Source organism: Schistocerca cancellata, chromosome 10 (genome assembly GCF_023864275.1).
Source record: "Schistocerca cancellata isolate TAMUIC-IGC-003103 chromosome 10, iqSchCanc2.1, whole genome shotgun sequence".
In the NCBI taxonomy this organism is placed as follows: domain Eukaryota; kingdom Metazoa; phylum Arthropoda; class Insecta; order Orthoptera; family Acrididae; genus Schistocerca; species Schistocerca cancellata.
This window is the reverse complement of record NC_064635.1, coordinates 77879860-77894685: the sequence shown is the minus strand read 5'-3', so window position 1 is coordinate 77894685 and position 14826 is coordinate 77879860. Positions and strand designations below refer to the sequence as shown.

At 45.0% G+C, this 14826-nt stretch overlaps 1 protein-coding gene across 1 annotated transcript in view; it reads left to right on the top strand.

Moving 5' to 3' along the window:
- The window catches only part of LOC126106138 (serine/arginine repetitive matrix protein 2), a 230265-nt gene that overhangs the window by 160165 nt on the left and 55274 nt on the right, over positions 1-14826 (top strand). The window contains exon 18 of the mRNA XM_049912381.1: positions 13522-13817. Within this exon, the coding sequence (XP_049768338.1) occupies positions 13522-13817 (296 nt within the window). The remainder of the gene's footprint in view (positions 1-13521; positions 13818-14826) is intronic.

Here is a 14826-nt window from a genome sequence, read left to right as displayed (position 1 = left end):
ATCACAAAGAGGCTGCCGTGAAAAACCATTGTTATGCCATGTGTTTAAGAGTAATAGGCATCAATAAATCTGTGGCTTTGCCTCACCCAGGCAAAAAAGGGCTGAATATTTCTTGCAGGGTTCATCTAGTTCTTGATAGGGCACAAGGTCAGAAACTAGGTGAACTGAGTCAGCAATCATGAATCCAAAAGCCATAAAAGCATCCAAACTAAACAAATTTTCTGCAATAGCGCTGCCCACCACAAGGAATGTCAATGAGTGCTGTACTGTCTTGTATGTCATCTCTGCCATAAACTTTCCAAGAATAGAGATTTGCTGCCAGTTGTAAGCGATGAGACAATGTGAAGTAGGGGACAACAGAGAGGAGTTGAGGCACAGCTATGTGTTAGAATTAAGAAACGATGCTGCCACACTTGTATTCACTTGTAATCATAGGGGTGTCCTGTTAATATACATATTGATGAACAGTTTGTTAGAAACAGGCATAAGATTGTCACACGCAGGTCTGACAACTTAAAATGCCCATGGCTTGAGAGATCAAAACTGCAGCCAGAGCTGACCAAGTGTGGCATACTGCCACAATATGTCCCATCTTCCTACAGGGGCATAAAGAAGACCAATGTTGAGGGCAGGTCAGCAAGCTGTGTTGAAGAAACTGGTGGGGCAAGAAGGAAGGGGTTTGTAGATGTTTGTCTGTCATAGCCGAGTATGTGTGGAACATGGCAGCTAGGCATGCCGTAAAGCCACAACTTCGGCCTTTGAAGCCATGCTGGAATGTTAATGTCAACCACTGTCTAATTTGACAGCAGCCATGTCCACCCCAGAATCTAATCGATGGCCTGACACATGGGAAACCTCAAATGATTGTGCAGTATAAAGGACATATTTTAGGGTGGGGTCTTCATATTGCAGAGCTCATTGGTGGACTTCTTTATTGAGCAGTAATGAAGTGACACTTTCACCTTAAACCATGTAATTCCACAGCCCAAGACCAATATGATTGATGGGGACTGTCCTGGCACTGATAAAAGACACGGGTAAGTTGATGACAGTGTAATGTCAACAAACAACCCATTTTGTCAAATGACAGTGAGCCAGGATCCCAAAGAGTGTCTAAATTCGCTAACAACAGGTACATTTGAGGAGATATCCAAGACAGAAAGAGAGCTTTAACAGTATCAGCACCCATTACCTTAAAGCTCATGAAATATTGTTGTAGATCTTTCTTGTATGACTCCCAGTCTTCAACAGCTGCATCATAGGCGGAAAAAGGTGGCAGGTAAGCTGGCAAGTGTTGAAGGTTGTGCTAACAGGCTGGTCAACATTCTGTCGAACATGGCCATGTTCTCCTGCTGTTGCATTTCTAAATGCCTCTGGCTTTCCAGTTGCTGCTGCAGTAATTTTTGAAGCTCTACCTCTAAATATGCACCTGTTGACATAGTCACTACGTCAGAAAACACACATCAATGATCAACGGTGCTTGCCACCTTTTGTGTGGTAACTAGACACACAAATAAGTATGTGTATAATATCAAAATCACATTAATGAAAATACAGGTTAGAAGCTCCACACATAGTCTGAGTATGATGCCAGGCAGAGTGCAGTAAGATACCAAGAGTAGAGACAAGTAAGTGCATCAACAAATTGTAACAGAATGAACTGAGTGCACTCCACTCTGAGATTATGTCATGTAAGTTGCTACTTAGTTTCTCAAGACAATGCTGTCCATCAGCTGCATGTGCTGAACTCACTATGATGGTGTCTTCAATGTCTGAGATCGCTACTGCCTGGTGGCCAGATGTAAGCCACCAGCACTGGTGCAGGAGAGTTGAATTGCAATGAGAGGAGCTGTCACATATAGTCCTGTAATGTTATGGGCTGGCAAGGTAGCAGTGCAATCAAAGTGGTAACGAGAAGGGTCGGGGCTAAATACCGACTGACCACACTTCTTCCTTCAAGTGCCATTGGCATGCGGTGTTGCCTGTTTTGCAGGTGCACGCAGAGCCTTGTCTAGAATTGCTGCCTGCACCCTAGCAGCTTTGTCCTCATCATTGGAATTTGTTGGCCATAAAGACATTTTATTTAGCTATATACTTCTTAATGCTTTTCATGCTTTTGTCTGCAATAAGCAATACATGAGAGCATTGATTGTTAACATCTGTGCTCATAGATAATTTCTCTAATATTTCTTTCTATCTTTTTTTCTTTATTTTTTGATATGACCTCATGAACCATCTGGGATTCTTCTGGGATTTGATTCAGGGACATCCAAGCTTTAGCTGATGTTTGGAAGTTTTCTAAAACTGTTTCATGTTAAATTAAACTGAAAAGCCTTGTAGAGAGTAATTTGTCTCATACAAGTTTTGTTAGTTCCTCTAGGTATAAGATAATCTTATTTTATATATATAAAAAAAACACAAACACACACACACAAATTTCAAGCTTTCGCAGCTCAAGGTTGCTTCATCAGGAAAGAGGGAAGGAGAGGGAAAGACGAAAGGATGTTGGTTTTAAGGGAGAGGGTAAGGAGTCATTCCAACCCCCTAAAGTAAGTCTTTCCGCTCCCAGGATTGGAATGACTCCTTACCTTCTCCCTTAAAACCCACATGCTTCCCTGTTTCCCTCTCCTTCCCTCTTCCTGATGAAGCAACCGTGGGTTGCAAAACTGCGAATTTTGTGTGTGTGTTAGTGTCTCTATCAACATACCAACGCTTTCGTTTGGTAAGTTACATCATCTTTGTATATATATATATAATAGAGGGAAACATTCCACGTGGGAAAAATATATTTAAAAAGAAAGATGATGAGACTTACCAAACAAAAGCGCTGGCAGGTCGATAGACACACAAACAAACACAAACATACACACAAAAATCTAGCTTTCGCAACCAACGGTTGCCTCGTCAGGAAAGAGGGAAGGAGAAGGAAAGACAAAAGGATATGGGTTTTAAGGGAGAGGGTAAGGAGTCATTCCAATCCCGGGAGCGGAAAGACTTACCTTAGGGGGAAAAAAGAACAGGTATACACTCGCACACACACACATATCCATCCGCATATACACAGACACAAGCAGACATTTGTAAAGGCAAAGAGTTTGGGCAGAGATGTCAGTCGGGACGGAAGTACAGAGGCAAAGATGATGTTGAAAGACAGGTGAGGTATGAGCGGCAGCAGATTGAAATTAGAAATTAGCGGAGATTGAGGCCTGGCGGATAGCGAGAAGAGAGGATATGCTGAAGGGCAAGTTCCCATCTCCGGAGTTCAGACAGGTTGGTGTTAGTGGGAAGTATCCAGATAACCCGGACGGTGTAACACTGTGCCAAGATGTGCTGGCCGTGCACCAAGGCATGTTTAGCCACAAGGTGATCCTCATTACCAACAAACACTGTCTGCCTGTGTCCATTCATGCGAATGGACAGTTTGTTGCTGGTCATTCCCACATAGAACGCTTCACAGTGTAGGCAGGTCAGTTGGTAAATCACGTGGGTGCTTTCACACGTGGCTCTGCCTTTGATCGTGTACACCTTCCGGGTTACAGGACTGGAATAGGTGGTGGTGGGAGGGTGCATGGGACAGGTTTTACACTGGGGGCGGTTACAGGGGTAGGAGCCAGAGGGTAGGGAAGGTGGTTTGGGGATTTCATGGGGATGAACTAAGAGGTTACGAAGGTTAGGTGGACGGCGGAAAGACACTCTTGGTGGAGTGGGGAGGATTTCATGAAGGATGGATCTCATTTCAGGGCAGGATTTGAGGAAGTCGTATCCCTGCTGGAGAGTCACATTCAGAATCTGATCCAGTCCCGGAAAGTATCCTGTCACAAGTGGGGCACTTTTGGGGTTCTTCTGTGGAAGGTTCCGGGTTTGAGGAGATGAGGAAGTGGCTCTGGTTATTTGCTTCTGTACCAGGTCGGGAGGGTAGTTACGGGATGCAAAAGCTGTTTTCAGGTTGTTGGTGTAATGATTCAAGGATTCCGGACTGGAGCAGATTCGTTTGCCACGAAGACCTAGGCTGTAGGGAAGGGACCGTTTGATGTGGAATGGGTGGCAGCTGTCATAATGGAGGTACTGTTGCTTGTTGGTGGGTTTGATGTGGATGGACGTGTGAAGCTGGCCATTGGACAGGTGGAGGTCAACGTCAAGGAAAGTGGCATGGGATTTAGAGTAGCACCAGGTGAATCTGATGGAACCAAAGGAGTTGAGGTTGGAGAGGAAATTCTGGAGTTCTTCTTCACTGTGAGTCCAGATCATGAAAATGTCATCAATAAATCTGTACCAAACTTTGGGTTGGCAGGCCTGGGTAACCAAGAAGGCTTCCTCTAAGCGACCCATGAATAGGTTGGCGTACGAGGGGGCCATCCTGGTACCCATGGCTGTTCCCTTTAATTGTTGGTATGTCTGGCCTTCAAAAGTGAAGAAGTTGTGGGTCAGGATGAAGCTGGCTAAGGTAATGAGGAAAGAGGTTTTAGGTAGGGCGGCAGGTGATCGGCGTGAAAGGAAGTGCTCCATCGCAGCGAGGCCCTGGACATGCGGAATATTTGTGTATAAGGAAGTGGCATCAATGGTTACAAGGATGGTTTCCGGGGGTAAGAGACTGGGTAGGGATTCCAGGCGTTCGAGAAAGTGGTTGGTGTCTTTGATGAAGGATGGGAGACTGCATGTAATGGGTTGAAGGTGTTGATCTACGTAGGCAGAGATGCGTTCTGTGGGGGCTTGGTAACCAGCTACAATGGGACGGCCGGGATGATTGGGTTTGTGAATTTTGGGAAGAAGGTAGAAGGTAGGGGTGCGGGGTGTTGGTGGGGTCAGGAGGTTGATGGAGTCAGGTGAAAGGTTTTGTAGGGGGCCTAAGGTTCTGAGGATTCCTTGAAGTTCCGCCTGGACATCAGGAATGGGATTACCATGGCAAACTTTGTAAGTAGTGTTGTCTGAAAGCTGACACAGTCCCTCAGCCACGTACTCCCGACGATCAAGTACCACAGTCGTGGAACCCTTGTCCGCCGGGAGAATGACGATGGATTGGTCAGCCTTCAGATCACGGATAGCCTGGGCTTCAGCAGTGGTGATGTTGGGAGTAGGATTAAGGTTTTTTAAGAAGGATTGAGAGGCAAGGCTGGAAGTCAGAAATTCCTGGAAGGTTAGGAGAGGGTGATTTTGAGGAAGAGGAGGTGGGTCCCGCTGTGACGGAGGACGGAACTGTTCCAGGCATGGTTCAATTTGGATAGTATCTTGGGGAGTTGGATCATTAGGAGTAGGATTAGGATCATTTTTCTTCGTGGCAAAGTGATATTTCCAGCAGAGAGTACGGGTGTAGGACAGTAAATCTTTGACAAGGGCTGTTTGGTTAAATCTGGGAGTGGGGCTGAAGGTGAGGCCTTTGGATAGGACAGAGGTTTCGGATTGGGAGAGAGGTTTGGAGGAGAGGTTAACTACTGAATTGGGGTGTTGTGGTTCCAGATTGTGTTGATTGGAATTTTGAGGTTTTGGAGGGAATGGAGCTGGAAGTGGGAGATTGAGTAGATGGGAGAGACTAGGTTTGTGTGCAATGAGAGGAGGTTGAGGTTTGCTGGAATGGTTGTGAAGGGTGAGTGAGTTGCCTTTCCGGAGGTGGGAAACCAGGAGATTGGATAGTTTTTTAAGGTGGAGGGTGGCATGCTGTTCTAATTTGCGGTTGGCCTGTAGGAGGATGCTCTGAACAACCGGTGTGGATGTGGGAGAGGAAAGATTGAGGACTTTTATTAGGGACAGGAGTTGATGGGTGTGTTGCTTGGCTGAGTGGATGTGTAGGTGAAGGATTAGGTGGGTGAGGGCAATGGATTGTTCGGTTTGGAACTGGTATAGGGACTGATGGAAAGAAGGGTTGCAGCCAGAGATGGGAACTTTAAGTGTGAGGCCTTTGGGGGTGATGCCAAATGTCAGACAAGCCTGAGAAAATAAAATATGGGAGTGTAATCTGGCTAGGGCGAAGGCATGTTTGCGGAGGGAATGTAAATAAAACTTAATGGGGTCGTTGTGGAGGTGTTGTGAGGGTGACATGGTACTGGAAGGTGGAAAGTGGAACACCAGGCTGAAATGAAAATGAAAATAAATATAAAAATATATGGGGAGAGATAAAGGTAAAACTAGAAATCAAATGGAGATCTGGTGTGAAAAAAGGCGAAAAAGGGTTGGTTAGAGCTGGGCTATGTTGATCCTATGGTGAACTTGTGTAGGTAGATAATGATGTGCATAAAGGTTAGGTGGTTGTGTTGCCGCCAAAACACGTTAAAGGGTGGAGAAATACGGGTAAATTTCGAAAAAACTACGTGAGGATGTATTAAAAGGGTGGTTTGGTGGTGGCAGATTATGGAAATGAAGCTAAAAATTGTCTGATGAAGAAATAATGACGTTAAAACCTGTGGGAAGCGGCTAAAAATGATCGATGATGTGAGAAAAACGGAAATGGAAATAAAGCAAAAGATATTAAAACTGGCCGAAAAGGTTGTTTAATAGCTGAAAGGAACTGTTTGTGAACTGGAAACGGCGGATTTCATAGCAGCGGTAGTGTTGAAAGCGGAAAAAAAATTTTTGGTTATGGTTTGGAAGTGGGTTACGTATTATTACGTATTATTGAGTATATATCGGCGGGATAAAATTGTATACTGGATTACGGTAAAAAAGGAGAAGGTGAATAGAAAGTAAAACTGATGGCAAAAACAGAAGGAGGAAATAAGAAGACAAAAAAGACTACGAAATGTAACAGTGACAATAACAATAACAATAACAAACGTGATTGTTGGGTTCAAATTAATGATATGAATATAATAGAGGGAAACATTCCACGTGGGAAAAATATATTTAAAAAGAAAGATGATGAGACTTACCAAACAAAAGCGCTGGCAGGTCGATAGACACACAAACAAACACAAACATACACACAAAAATCTAGCTTTCGCAACCAACGGTTGCCTCGTCAGGAAAGAGGGAAGGAGAAGGAAAGACAAAAGGATATGGGTTTTAAGGGAGAGGGTAAGGAGTCATTCCAATCCCGGGAGCGGAAAGACTTACCTTAGGGGGAAAAAAGAACAGGTATACACTCGCACACACACACATATCCATCCGCATATACACAGACACAAGCAGACATTTGTAAAGGCAAAGAGTTTGGGCAGAGATGTCAGTCGGGACACCTTCAGCCCCACTCCCAGATTTAACCAAACAGCCCTTGTCAAAGATTTACTGTCCTACACCCGTACTCTCTGCTGGAAATATCACTTTGCCACGAAGAAAAATGATCCTAATCCTACTCCTAATGATCCAACTCCCCAAGATACTATCCAAATTGAACCATGCCTGGAACAGTTCCGTCCTCCGTCACAGCGGGACCCACCTCCTCTTCCTCAAAATCACCCTCTCCTAACCTTCCAGGAATTTCTGACTTCCAGCCTTGCCTCTCAATCCTTCTTAAAAAACCTTAATCCTACTCCCAACATCACCACTGCTGAAGCCCAGGCTATCCGTGATCTGAAGGCTGACCAATCCATCGTCATTCTCCCGGCGGACAAGGGTTCCACGACTGTGGTACTTGATCGTCGGGAGTACGTGGCTGAGGGACTGTGTCAGCTTTCAGACAAAACTACTTACAAAGTTTGCCATGGTAATCCCATTCCTGATGTCCAGGCGGAACTTCAAGGAATCCTCAGAACCTTAGGCCCCCTACAAAACCTTTCACCTGACTCCATCAACCTCCTGACCCCACCAACACCCCGCACTCCTACCTTCTACCTTCTTCCCAAAATTCACAAACCCAATCATCCCGGCCGTCCCATTGTAGCTGGTTACCAAGCCCCCACAGAACGCATCTCTGCCTACGTAGATCAACACCTTCAACCCATTACATGCAGTCTCCCATCCTTCATCAAAGACACCAACCACTTTCTCGAACGCCTGGAATCCCTACCCAGTCTCTTACCCCCGGAAACCATCCTTGTAACCATTGATGCCACTTCCTTATACACAAATATTCCGCATGTCCAGGGCCTCGCTGCGATGGAGCACTTCCTTTCACGCCGATCACCTGCCGCCCTACCTAAAACCTCTTTCCTCATTACCTTAGCCAGCTTCATCCTGTCCCACAACTTCTTCACTTTTGAAGGCCAGACATACCAACAATTAAAGGGAACAGCCATGGGTACCAGGATGGCCCCCTCGTACGCCAACCTATTCATGGGTCGCTTAGAGGAAGCCTTCTTGGTTACCCAGGCCTGCCAACCCAAAGTTTGGTACAGATTTATTGATGACATTTTCATGATCTGGACTCACAGTGAAGAAGAACTCCAGAATTTCCTCTCCAACCTCAACTCCTTTGGTTCCATCAGATTCACCTGGTGCTACTCTAAATCCCATGCCACTTTCCTTGACGTTGACCTCCACCTGTCCAATGGCCAGCTTCACACGTCCATCCACATCAAACCCACCAACAAGCAACAGTACCTCCATTATGACAGCTGCCACCCATTCCACATCAAACGGTCCCTTCCCTACAGCCTAGGTCTTCGTGGCAAACGAATCTGCTCCAGTCCGGAATCCTTGAATCATTACACCAACAACCTGAAAACAGCTTTTGCATCCCGTAACTACCCTCCCGACCTGGTACAGAAGCAAATAACCAGAGCCACTTCCTCATCTCCTCAAACCCGGAACCTTCCACAGAAGAACCCCAAAAGTGCCCCACTTGTGACAGGATACTTTCCGGGACTGGATCAGATTCTGAATGTGACTCTCCCTCCCGACCTGGTACAGAAGCAAATAACCAGAGCCACTTCCTCATCTCCTCAAACCCGGAACCTTCCACAGAAGAACCCCAAAAGTGCCCCACTTGTGACAGGATACTTTCCGGGACTGGATCAGATTCTGAATGTGACTCTCCAGCAGGGATACGACTTCCTCAAATCCTGCCCTGAAATGAGATCCATCCTTCATGAAATCCTCCCCACTCCACCAAGAGTGTCTTTCCGCCGTCCACCTAACCTTCGTAACCTCTTAGTTCATCCCCATGAAATCCCCAAACCACCTTCCCTACCCTCTGGCTCCTACCCCTGTAACCGCCCCCAGTGTAAAACCTGTCCCATGCACCCTCCCACCACCACCTATTCCAGTCCTGTAACCCGGAAGGTGTACACGATCAAAGGCAGAGCCACGTGTGAAAGCACCCACGTGATTTACCAACTGACCTGCCTACACTGTGAAGCGTTCTATGTGGGAATGACCAGCAACAAACTGTCCATTCGCATGAATGGACACAGGCAGACAGTGTTTGTTGGTAATGAGGATCACCTTGTGGCTAAACATGCCTTGGTGCACGGCCAGCACATCTTGGCACAGTGTTACACCGTCCGGGTTATCTGGATACTTCCCACTAACACCAACCTGTCTGAACTCCGGAGATGGGAACTTGCCCTTCAGCATATCCTCTCTTCTCGCTATCCGCCAGGCCTCAATCTCCGCTAATTTCTAATTTCAATCTGCTGCCGCTCATACCTCACCTGTCTTTCAACATCATCTTTGCCTCTGTACTTCCGTCCCGACTGACATCTCTGCCCAAACTCTTTGCCTTTACAAATGTCTGCTTGTGTCTGTGTATATGCGGATGGATATGTGTGTGTGTGCGAGTGTATACCTGTTCTTTTTTCCCCCTAAGGTAAGTCTTTCCGCTCCCGGGATTGGAATGACTCCTTACCCTCTCCCTTAAAACCCATATCCTTTTGTCTTTCCTTCTCCTTCCCTCTTTCCTGACGAGGCAACCGTTGGTTGCGAAAGCTAGATTTTTGTGTGTATGTTTGTGTTTGTTTGTGTGTCTATCGACCTGCCAGCGCTTTTTTTTTATATATATATATATATATATATATATATATATATATATATATATATATATATATATATATATATATATATATTTAAAAAGAAAGATGATGAGACTTACCCAACAAAAGCGCTGGCAGGTCGATAGACACACAAATAAACACAAACATACACACAAAACTCTAGCTTTCGCAACCAACGGTTGCCTCGTCAGGAAAGAGGGAAGGAGAAGGAAAGACAAAAGGATATGGGTTTTAAGGGAGAGGGTAAGGAGTCATTCCAATCCCGGGAGCGGAAAGACTTACCTTAGGGGGAAAAAAGGACAGGTATACACTCGCACACACACACATATCCATCCATACACACAAGACACAAGCAGACATTATATATATATATATATATATATATATATAATATTCATATCATTAATTTGAACCCAACAATCATATATATATATATATATATATATATATATATATATATACATATATATATAATAGAAGGAAACATTCCACGAAGGAAAAATATACCTAAAAACAAAGATGATGTGACTTACCAAATGAAAGTGCTGGCAGGTCGACAGACACACAAAATCACCCTCTTCAAACCTTCCAGGAATTTCTGACTTCCAGCCTTGCCTCTCAATCCTTCTTAAAAAACCTTAATCCTACTCCCAACATCACCACTGCTGAAACCCAGGCTATCCGTGATCTGAAGGCTGACAGGTCCATCGTCATTCTTCCGGCGGACAAGGGTTCCACGACCGTGGTACTTGATCGTCGGGAGTATGTGGCTGAGGGACTGTGTCAGCTTTCAGACAACACCACATACAAAGTTTGCCAAGGTAATCCCATTCCTGATGTCCAGGCAGAGCTTCAAGGAATCCTCGGAACCTTAGGCCCCCTACAAAACCTTTCACCTGACTCCATCAACCTCCTGACCCCACCGACACCCCGCACCCCTACCTTCTACCTTCTTCCTAAAATTCACAAACCCAATCATCCCGGCCGCCCCATTGTAGCTGGTTACCAAGCCCCCACAGAACATATCTCTGCCTACGTAGATCAACACCTTCAACCCATTACATGCAGTCTCCCATCCTTCATCAAAGACACCAACCACTTTCTCGAACGCCTGGAATCCTTACCCAATCCGTTACCCCCAGAAACCATCCTTGTAACCATTGATGCCACTTCCTTATACACAAATATTCCGCACGTCCAGGGCCTTGCTGCGATGGAGCACTTCCTTTCACGCTGATCACCTGCCACCCTACCTAAAACCTCTTTCCTCATTACCTTAGCCAGCTTCATCCTGACCCACAACTTCTTCACTTTTGGAAACCAGACATACCAACAATTAAAGGGAACAGCCATGGGTACCAGGATGGCCCCCTCATACGCCAACCTATTCATGGGTCGCTTAGAGGAAGCCTTCTTGGTTACCCAGGCCTGCCAACCCAAAGTTTGGTACAGATTTATTGATGACATTTTCATGATCTGGACTCACAGTGAAGAAGAACTCCAGAATTTCCTCTCCAACCTCAACTCCTTTGGTTCCATCAGATTCACCTGGTCCTACTCCAAATCCCATGCCACTTTCCTTGATGTTGACCTTCACCTGTCTAATGGCCAGCTTCACACGTCCGTCCACATCAAACCCACCAACAAGCAACAGTACCTCCATTACGACAGCTGCCACCCATTCCACATCAAACGGTCCCTTCCCTACAGCCTAGGTCTTCGTGGCAAACGAATCTGCTCCAGTCTGGAATCCCTGAAGCATTACACCAACAACCTGACAACAGCTTTCGCATCCCGCAACTACCCTCCCGACCTGGTACAGAAGCAAATAACCAGAGCCACTTCCTCATCCTCTCAAACCCAGAACCTCCCACAGAAGAACCCCAAAAGTGCCCCACTTGTGACAGGATACTTTCCGGGACTGGATCAGATTCTGAATGTGGCTCTCCAGCAGGGATACGACTTCCTCAAATCCTGCCCTGAAATGAGATCCATCCTTCATGAAATCCTCCCCACTCCACCTAGAGTGTCTTTCCGCCGTCCACCTAACCTTCGTAACCTCTTAGTTCATCCCTATGAAATCCCCAAACCACCTTCCCTACCCTCTGGCTCCTACCCTTGTAACCGCCCCCGGTGTAAAACCTGTCCCATGCACCCTCCCACCACCACTTACTCCAGTCCTGTAACCCGGAAGGTGTACACAATCAAAGGCAGAGCCACGTGTGAAAGCACCCACGTGATCTACCAACTGACCTGCCTACACTGTGATGCGTTCTATGTGGGAATGACCAGCAACAAACTGTCCATTCGCATGAATGGACACAGGCAGACAGTGTTTGTTGGTAATGAGGATCACCCTGTGGCTAAACATGCCTTGGTGCACGACCAGCACATCTTGGCACAGTGTTACACCGTCCGGGTTATCTGGATACTTCCTACTAACACCAACCTATCCGAACTGCGGAGATGGGAACTTGCTCTTCAATATATCCTCTCTTCCCATTATCCACCAGGCCTCAATCTCCGCTAATTTCAAGTTGCAGACATTTGCCTTTACAAATGTCTGCTTGTGTCTGTGTATGTGCGGATGGATATGTGTGTGTGTGTGCGAGTGTATACCCGTCCCTTTTTCCCCCTAAGGTAAGTCTTTCCACTCCCGGGATTGGAATGACTCCTTACACTCTCCCTTAAAACCCACATCCTTTCGTCTTTCCCTCTCCTTCCCTCTTTCCTGATGAAGCAGCCGTTGGTTGCGAAAGCTAGAATTTTGTGTGTATGTTTGCGTTCGTTTGTGTGTCTATCGACCTGCCAGCCCTTTTGTTTGGTAAGTCTCATCATCTTTGTTTTTAGATGTATGTATTTATACATATTGTAAAATAGAAACACTTGGAGTTTAACATATAATGAAACTAATCTTTAGAATTTACATCAGAATGCAATTGCAGAATGTGGATAGGTTATTTTGTGATATATATAATATTGCCATCCACTACATATCTTTGTTGCAAACATGTTACATATAATTATGTAAACTGCACTAAAAAGTGCACATTAACTGCCACATTCATCATATATGATGCCCTGTAGCTCTAGTAATTAAACCAACTTTACTGACCCATTATTTATTGCTCTTATTGACAAACAATCCACAAACAGCTTCAGAATTTCAAAAATGTTATGATTCTTTGTTTGGATGACATTAATTATGAAAAATTCATCGAATGGCTGAAGTTCTGCTTTTTTTTTTTTTTTTTTTTTTTTTTTTTTTTTTTTTTTTTTTTTTTTTTTTTTTTTTTTAAATATTGGTGATTTTGCTAACTGAGATTCCATAATTCATATCAGCTGTGTATTGAGAAGTTCAGCAAAATAAGCCAATGCAATATTGTCCTGCCTACATGTTTTACTATTTTAAGAGTGTCTGCCTTCTAGCGCACTTCTCTTTGTACAGTAAAACTTGCTCGAAACAGAACCACATGAAACTAAAATGATTTTCCAAATTGGACAAGCTTCCAGGTAAATTTTAATATGGTCGGACTTTATGTTATCTCTGACATTATTTTATCAGCAAAGTTTTGTGTACCTATGTTGAACAACTCATTCCTTACGTAATGGACAACTAAACTATAGCATTGAAAAGCTTATGTGCAAATTTCTTTTGCAGGAAAGAGACAAAGAGAAGGATAGAGAGAAAATAAAAAGTGATGAAAGAACAAGAAGTAGAAGCCGCAGTCGGAGCCACAGCAGGAGCCGAGAAGTGGCAGCTGGAGATGGAAAGACTGCAAATGTGAACAAGGAGCAGAGGCAGACGGCCCCCACATCATCTCCAACAGCTGAAGCTCACCACCACCATCACCACCAGCAGCAGCAGCAGCAGCAGCAGCAGCAGCAGCCCACTGCTTCCTCCACCGGGGACAGACTGGAGGTTACAGACGTTGCTGACAGGAACTCCTACCTCAGGTACGATGACATTTCTGATTAATAAACTGTTCGATATGGGGTGGACCTGCAGCCTTCAAGTAATTATTAAGCATGGTTGTTGACACTTATAGCTATCAAACATTATTTTAGTTTTTGTTTATCGTGATTGAAATTTTAAGTACTGCTAACTGTCTGACAGAAATCTCAATTGCAAAGATACATAAATACTAGCCCCAACAATAAGCAAGATCCAGTTTTTACAGTACGCAGATACAAACAACAATCACTGCTATAATATATTTTTTTCATCTAACTTATTGTAATACCTGTCCACAGCTTCTATACATTCTTTAAATGACACCATTTTCATTTGTAACTATTACATTTTTTATTGTACTATCACAATTTCAGCTTGTGTGTGACTATCGAGTATAAGATTTGATGTTGTATTACAGCACAGAAGAAGGTTAAATGTAACTGCCTCAAACAGAAGCAGCAATCCAGACTGGGGCAGGGAAGGGAGAGGGAATTCAGGGAACAGGTGGGGCATGAGTCAACACTGCCTGGAAAAGCATACAGCAACTAGATTGCTGCAAGACAAGGCTGCCAAGCGCAATGTCAGGAGGCTGTGTGGGAGGGTGGGCGAGGTGGGGGGAGGGGGGATAGGAGGGGCCAGAAAGGGAACAGTAAAGGAACAGAGAAAGAGAAAAGACTGGTGGGTGCATTGGAGAGAGAAGTGCTCAATGAGCATGAGAGGGTGTGAATTGGGAGAAGGTGATACAACAGAGGGGGCCGAAACTGTTGGTTGGAGGGTGTGAGGACAATAGCTTACTGTAGGTTGGGGTCAGGATGATATCAGGAGTGGAGAAGTTAGGATAACTCAGCTCCCATCTGCACAGTTCAGAAAAGCTAATGATGGAATGAGAGAATCCAGATAGCCCAGGTAGTGAAGTAGTGAAGCAGACATTGAAATCAAGCATATTATCTTCAGCTGCATGTTGTACCACAGGATGGTCCACTTTGTTCTTGGCCACATTTTGTGGCAGCC